This window comes from Rissa tridactyla, chromosome Z (genome assembly GCF_028500815.1).
Source record: "Rissa tridactyla isolate bRisTri1 chromosome Z, bRisTri1.patW.cur.20221130, whole genome shotgun sequence".
Classification (NCBI taxonomy): domain Eukaryota; kingdom Metazoa; phylum Chordata; class Aves; order Charadriiformes; family Laridae; genus Rissa; species Rissa tridactyla.
In genome coordinates, this window is record NC_071497.1 from 2,562,330 (window position 1) to 2,570,361 (window position 8,032).

At 47.2% G+C, this 8,032-nt stretch overlaps 1 protein-coding gene across 6 annotated transcripts in view; it reads left to right on the plus strand.

Annotated features, from left to right (window-relative positions):
- FAM172A (family with sequence similarity 172 member A) overlaps nucleotides 1–7,807 on the plus strand; it is a 266,356-nt gene extending 258,549 nt beyond the window's left edge. For all 6 annotated transcript variants that reach the window (XM_054184758.1, XM_054184765.1, XM_054184761.1 and 3 more), the window contains one exon: nucleotides 6,905–7,807. In XM_054184758.1, the coding sequence (XP_054040733.1) occupies nucleotides 6,905–7,047 (143 nt within the window). In that variant the 3' untranslated portion in view covers nucleotides 7,048–7,807. The remainder of the gene's footprint in view (nucleotides 1–6,904) is intronic.
- The last annotated feature ends 225 nt before the right edge of the window (nucleotides 7,808–8,032 follow it).

The window sequence follows — 8,032 nt, forward strand, 5'->3', positions numbered from 1 at the left end:
TTAATGAAGAGTGGTGAAAAACGACGGCTGTGTTAGCCTCCTGTCTTGCTCCCCCTTTGCGCTGAGCTTTTGCGTGAATCTTTGCATCTGTTGCTCGTGGGGCAAGAGGAATTCTGTAAGTATTTTGTTGCCTTTTTCAACCACTTGCTTCTCGTGGGTAGTTTGTGTGTTGCGAGCGAGGAGTGGGAAGAAAGCTGATTACAAGTATTGGAGTTCAGAGATAATCTTTGTTCTGGGTTGGCGGGATGCTTGTTGCTCTGTTTCCATCATCCAGCTAAAGATATTAGAGATAATAAGTGTCCAACGAAAATAAACAGTGGTCTGTGTCGCAGGAGGTAATAACCAAGTATAAAACGTCTTTAGTCTGTGTAGTCTATTCTCTAGCATTGCCACAAAGGTTCCCACAATTTTCCTTGGATGCATATTGCATCTAAACCAGCTTACTGCATGTCTAAGCCTACAAGCTTAGAAGCTGTGTTTCATTTCTTCAGATTTCTCTGGTTCTTCCCTCTTGGCTCCTCTGAAGAATTCATTTCCCTACGCCGTTGCTTTTAGATTATTATCATGCCCATGACGCCACAAACTATTACTTCTCAGCCAAACTAAACACACCAAGGTTTGGGGCTTGGTTTGGGGTTTTTTTAATGTCCCCTCAGAAATCTCTTCTTCCATGTCATTAATTGGTGTATGGCTTGTCTCTTAATTTTGCCTAAGCTTTTAACCTTTCTTTACCATTGCGATAGAAGCTCTTAAGGTCGTTGGTTCTCAAAGCTCTTGAGCTGGTGGACTCCTTCCCAATTTTTCCTGAAGCTGTCATCCTTTCTCTCAGAAGTATTTAGTGATTTTAAGCAGGGTGTATTTTTTTAATCTCTTTTTTCCTTAGCTTTACTGATGAAGCTGTGAGAGCTTCTTCTGTTTTGGGGGTTGAAACCTGGAGGTTTACATCAACGGAGTAAAATAGTCGCAACAGGCACAATAATTCCTTCCTGTGTGGATCCATAGGATCCCGAAATTGTAAATGGAGAAACCTTACGAATTAAAAATAGTTCTGTCATTCTTGATAATGTCTGATGTGCTCAAAGGTTAAAAAAAAAGAAGTTAAATTCCTGTTTAGAAAAAACTGTGTGATACAGGAGTCATTTAATAGCATCCAGAAAGACAGGTGCAGCAGAGGCAGGACGTATCTTTTTCTCACACATAAATGCATATTTGAGCCTATCATTACGCTACTACAGAGTTACAGAATTACATACCTAAGAATCAGAGTCTTATATGAAGACTTTAATGCGTGCGTGTATGGATAGTGTGAGAAAGAAAGAAATTTCCATTGATTCATAACTTTCAAGAGGAAAAATCCTTTCTGAAAGGCGTATCGCACTCATGCTCCCAGGTCAGAAGGGGTTGGCTTATTTGTTCATTTATTTGTAAAGGAAGAATGAATTGTGTTGCTTCTCAGTGTTATGAAAATAACGATAAAGTTTAGTCGGTTTAGTAAGTTTTAAAGTGCTTCTCTTCGTGCGAATGCCCTCCTCCACAAAAGGCTGCATTTCACCCTTTGAACCATTCAAACCAGGTTTTGGTGGGGCTTAGGGCCTCTTGTGGTGGTGTGGCTTAAACCGTAAATGTTAAAGCAACGGCTGCCAGTGTTTGGGGATGAGATTGCAAAGCAAACGTGGACCGTGACCGGGGAGCAGGAGGAACGGAGCCGGCTCTGGCTGAAATCGATGGAAAACTCTCTGCTGAGCCAGACCCTAAACCCCGAGGCACAGAGCACCCTTAATTCATGTTGAAGCCCGCGCTGTTTCGAGACGAGAGGAGCGGACCCGAGGTCAAGCCCTGCAGGCTAATGTCTGTGGAGAAACTTTTCAACCTGGAAAACTTTTTTTCCCCAGCAGAAAATATCCCGGCGCAGAGGGGCGTACGGAGATCTCTCCCGGCTCCAGCGCAGCATGGGAAACCTTTGTCCCACACATCTTGTAAACGCGGCGGGGGGCCACCATTGTGCTGAGCATCTTCTGAGCACCGCGGGAGGAGGCTTTTGTCTGGCGCAGTGGGCAGGCGCCGTAGGAGGCCACCTTTGTCCCACGCAGCCAGTAATCGCTGTGCCAGAGGGAAGGATGGGGATTGCAGATATCCTTCCCTCCGCCACCGGAGGAGTTCGGTGGCCTGCCTGGGAGAAGAGACGGTTTTCCCAAGTGGGAGTGGAAAGTGGAGGTGGCCAAAACGCCTTTGCGCGCCTGGGCGCACATGGCCACTGGCATCGCTCGCCAGGTCGCCCCTGCCAGCACCGACCCCAGTTCCGATCTTTGCTTTTCCCCTTCTCTGTTTTTCCTACCCAGGTAGGCTGCCCTTTTTTTTAATGGTTATTTCTCTGTCCCCTTCTTACGTTTGCTCTGTCTCTTATTCAATATATCACCTGCTAATTGATATAATTAACTAATAAGCGCTCTCATTATTCTTTCAAATCACTAATAACCATGTTTAAAAGACTTGAGCCCTAAGACCAATCCCTCTGGGACTTCATAGGTACATTTTCAACCCCATATCATTCTTGAGCGCTCTAGCCACTTCCCAAGAAGTGCACTGGCGCCCGTTTCCAAGACGGGCTGAGATACTGTCCGTCATCGCGTAGATGCAGATTTATGCCTTTCTTCAGCTGAAATGTAGTGAACGTGATGAACCGTGATGCTGTTACGGACTTTGCGGTGCTAATTGCAGAGGGCAGAGTCCTCCCAAAGCAGGAGGAACAGTGGTGAGATGAGTTGAGATGAGATGACCTCACCTGCGGAGATGCCACGTGCGCTGTGGGTGCTGGTGGACCTGCTGCACGTGGTTGGAGCCAGCACGGGTACGGCACCACAGGGTTGGGAGCTGCATTACCCTAAATCTCAAGTGTTGTGAGGTCTCCTCGGCTGGGGTGAAGCGACTCATTTGCAAATGAGAAGTAAGGGCGACCACAGCCCGTTAGAGCAGTGAAGGTCATACTTGGTTGTCAGTGATTCCCCAGGTTCCCACCGCCCCCGAGTTGCCTGGTTGACCTCTGCAGAAAGACACGGCAGTGGATAAATCTCTTGCCTGCTGATTTTTGTGATTCAGTAAAGTGGTCAAGTTTGTTTTTTACCTGTTCTTGTCAAATCCGAGCCTGTTCTGTTCGAAGGCTCTTGCTGCCCTAAAGGCGCTTGTGATTTTTTTTAACGTTGGTCTCTTACTTTGTGACTATTCAAAGGTAAATTTTACATGCAGTAGTTTCAATTAATCCTCCTTTTCTCAAATTAGCATTGTTTTTCTTCCCACCCCCACCCCAGTCCTCTGGTGCCTACCTGATTGTGCATGAATTCTCAGAAATAATTGCCAGTAGTTCAGCAAGTTCATTAACTGATTCCCTGAAGACCCTCCGATGCATGTCATCCAGACCTGATGATTTGTATATTAAATTTTCGCAAGTATTCCCTCACCTGATTTTTATTTTTTTGTATCAACAACTGTATTGGCAAGTCTTCATCATTTCTAATTGTCAATACCTCTTTGTGGTGGTGAGCAAATTGATTCTGAAACTTGTCCACCGTTTTACAGTCGTTATTCGTTTCACCTCACGCGTTATTGGATCCACCTTCTCTTTGGGGCTCCTTTCCAGTGACGTTCTGTACATGTTAAAATATACATCCAGTTCTCCCTGCCCCTTTCTGCACTAGCGACTGGGAGGTCGCTCTGCTTTTATCGCATTTTCCTTTGTGGGGCTGTGAGCCGGGGTTGGGGGGGGGGCTGATTTTTTTTTTCTTCTGCGACTGTAGCCTTGGCATATTTTAGGATGTTCTAGCTGTCTCCCACACTCAACGAGTTTTATATGTCTTTTCATTGCAACATGCTCCTAAGATTTCTCAAAGAATTAGTGTCTGAAATCACTATACGTTGTGTGACAACCATCGCTTAATACGGTATATTGAATCGTGCAGTTTATCATCACAGTCGTTGAAATTAATGAGAGCTAAGGGTATATATAACTTAGAGGACCTTGGCTTTAGTACCACTGCCGCTTATTATCCAACTCGCACCAAATGATTCTTTCTATCAAAAAATAGGTAGCTGCTCGTGCATTTAATTTAGATTTGTCTACTACTAAATACACGAGGTTCGTCTACCACTAAATACGCAACTGAGATTGCAGTTGTCAATGATGTTTTTCCTCTGGTGAAAACCTTATGACCAAATCTGTCATCACCCTTAGGACATAACTCCTCTTGCTTCTGTCTAATTTTCCCAGCCTCTGGTATATAAATCATAAATGCACAGTCTGCGCAGTGTTAAATTTTTAGGGCTCTCCCTTTAGTAGTAGCTGAGTGTAAGGACAGAATTTGACCTTTAAATGACTATAAAGGGCCAAGGCAGATACTTGGCAAGCTTTTCTTATTGCAATATTAATCAAGCAAAGAATCATCATAATCCTGGAAACTAAATAGCCATTGTAGTGATTTTATCACCAGGGAAATTGTTCATCTGTCAGTAAGATTGTTACTAGGAAAGGGAAAATAGGGAGTGTTAAAATTGCTTTAGACCGCTGAATCATTGAGTCCCTCTAGACTCAAAGCTTGAATTGTTTTTTGAGAGGGGTGGGTTGAGAGGGGTTGCTACAGGAAAGCTGTAGGTTAATCAGTTTCAGTAACACCAGTGAATGTAAGCCTGATCTCTCTTGAGGACGTGAGGAGGGTGCATGGGAGAAGGCAGCACGGAGAAAGGGACGGGGAGGCTTCAGAAACATTGTTTTGTCATTTTTTGTTTCTGGATGGCCCTTTCACAGAGGAGGAAGGTTGTTGATAAAAAGAAAAAAAGAAAGAACAGGGGGAAAAAAACAGCATAATGTTCACTGCCTATATTTTCATCTAATTTAATCCAGTGGATATTAATGAGGATGAATACGACCAAGACAGAAGCAGACGGATGCAGGCAGGCATGAGTGACAGAGACATGTTTGCGTGGAAAGTGTCCCCGTAGGACCCAGAAAGCCACATGGGATGACGTTTCGCCTCTTGGGCCTCAATGTGATGTTCCCATGCGCCATGGTACAGGTGTGTGAGGAGACCTCCCTGTGCCGAAGTGTCCTCGGGGTGTGCTAGGACAGCCTATCCCTCTATAAAACCAGCTTCAGCAGGTGACATCTCTGCTGGTGTCATTGCATGGTAGCAGTGGGCAATTGTAGCATGGCCAACCATGCTGTAACCTGAGGGATGGGTCTGTAAGGCTGTGGGTTGTGCTGGAAGGGGAGCTTTATCCTTCTGCTGTGGTGGGACACCTCTGCGTATGGGATGACCCCAAGGTGGGGAACAAGTGTTGGGAAGCATGGCTAGGGTTGGCTCTTGTAGGGGATGGGGTAGGTGGTCTGCATTGAAAGCCACCTGCAAGACGTGATGGGCTGCCTCCCAGCAAAGAGGGTTTGCACAAAGATAGGTGAATTTTGAGGTGGAAACTGTTTGTGTAAAAGGTGCCCCTGGGAAATTTGTGTAAGGTGTCGTGAATCATCTCCATACAACGGACATGGAGAGGAGGGGGAAATCTGTGTGTGCATGTGACGTGGGTCGTCTTTGTACAGAAACGTCTCTTTGTGTGGGAAGTGGTGTCTTTCTGCAGAGGGCTTTTTTGGAGGAGCTTGTCTGATGGCTGCCTTTGAGGGAGCGGGGGAGGGCAACGTGAGGGGTCGCGCCTCCATCAAAGACTTTCTGGAGGGGACAGCATGTGTGGAGCCACCAAGGATGCGCCAAGGATGGGTACATGGGGGTGAGGGTCCTGGTGAGGGTGTGAAGCTGGGTGTGCGGGCGTCACTGTGCCAGAGCATCCCTCCAGGGCGGTTGCCCCGCATCCCCGGGGACTGTCGGCCGCCCCACGTCCCCCAGGGACCATCGTCCACCCCACGCGGCATCCCTCTCTGCCAGGCAGGCCACGGCCACCGTGTCCTTCATTGTTGTCACCCCCAGATTGTGATACTGTCACAAAACTGTTGCTAGGCAACAAATGTGGTTACCGGGTCTCAGCGAATAGCTGAAGGGGAAAGCGAAGTGTTGCACCATTGTAGAGTAACCATAGCAATGACCTACTATTACAGACTAAAGAATTATCATTAACAATGTTAAAGTATCAAACGGAGGCCCAGGATCCGGAGACTTCCAGGCAGCATCTCCGCATAACTGGGTTACCCAGGAAGAGGTCCCAACTCTTCACAGCCCTTGGCTCCCTCTCTCCATCGTCTTGGTTCTGCTCTGGGGGTAGTTGTGGTGGTTTGTTTGGGTTTTTTTTTGTTTAAATACAGCAAACGTGCAGCGCACTGAATGAGACACTTGTGCCCACCAAAAAAAAAAAAGAGATAAGGGTGAATCTGAGTGCAGGGGGAAGAGATAAGCAGGAAGGATACACTTTCCTCCTTCAATGTTGTGTATGGGCGTGTTGGGAAGGGATGCAGGAAGGATGCCTTCGGGATGCATCAGTTGTGGTTCAGGTCGGGTGTTCTCTTTCGGTTAAAAATCATATAGCCGGCTAAAAACAATGTAAAATGAAAAAGAAATACAACATTCACCAGCTCTGAAAAGCAGACACCGTTTTTCACAAGGTAGGCCGGGCAGGTGAAGTGCTTTAGCGAAGCTTTGCTTATCAGGGTGCTTTGGGGTCTCACTTTCCCAGGCCCAAGACGCATTCAGGGTCTGTGCTCTGTGCTCTGGCTGCCCATGCGTGTGTGTGTGTGTTTTGGGAGGGCGTTGTTCCTGCCCGGCTGCCCCCCAGCTCAGCAGCAGCGCAGCCCTGACCCCCCCGGCTCCCCCTGGGATGGTGGTTGCGTGTCTTCCCCAGGTTCTGCATGAACACCCCTGGGAGCGGGTGCGTTAACGGCCCCCAGTCAGACTGTCACCTTTGTGTTTCACAGGTACAGAGCGCCATGAGCTGACTTCCTGGAAGAGTTTTCCATCCATTTTCAAGTTCTTCAGCGAGGCGATGGAGGCAAAGAACAGCTCGGTGAAACCAACCCCAACGCGGCGCTCCAACAGGATAAAATACGAAGAATTGTAAAAGGGGAGGGGCGGGGGGGGGAACAAAACATAAAAAAAAAACCCAAACCAACACCACCACCAAGCTCTTCACTGCTTGTTTCTGCAAGCAGTCTCCCAGCCCCTCATTAGATTGTTTTCTTCCTAGAGCACAGGGTCGTGATGTATACATCTAAATAGCGTTTTGCATTATTTCTAGATGAGTGCAACTGTCAAAGCAATATGGGTTCACTGGTTGTGCTTCCTGTGGGCTGTAACTTGGATTTCGTGCTGCCCATCAGCGCGCAGATTAAGGCTGACAGTGGTACTGCACAGTGCAGCATGGTGCAGCTCTAATTGCCCTGACATAGCCCTGCACCAAGGCGATGCCAGAATTTAACAGCTTCGTCGTGGTCCTATCGCCTGCAGGATTTTTTGCTGCTTCCTTCTATTTTGAGACAGAACAAAACAAGAAGTACTCTTTTCTAAAAGACCACTCCAACTCAGAAGTGCTAACCAGCCCGTGATTTTACACCCAGCAGCCTTCTCTTTCTCTGGGACCAAGCGGGATCAACTCTTGACTCTCTTTTTCTGCTGGTAGGAGGGTCCAAGCAGTTTGGTCCAGATTTATAGGAAAGCCCCTTTGTTGTAGAGATTTTCTCCTCCTGCCAGATCAATGGCATTATCTGTAGATCTTCTCTTCCTTTTGAAAGCTCCACTTAAAAAATGCCTATTCACTAACTGGCTGGATCACACTGTGAAATATGACAGAAAAAAAAAAAAAAAAAAAAAAAAAAAAGAGAGACACATTGCACATTTTCCTGTTTATTTTTAAATGCAAAGAAAGATGCTTCCGTTTTCATACACCGGGTTTGTAAGGACTTGCCATCCCGTGGTTATTCCCCTTTTTCCCTAAGCTCACGGGTTCATTGCCGCTTTCCCAGGCGCTGGGACGGCGGGGCGCAGCCCCCCCCCTGCATGGGGACCCCTCGCCACGCGTGGGGCGGGGGTGGGGGATGTGGCTGTAG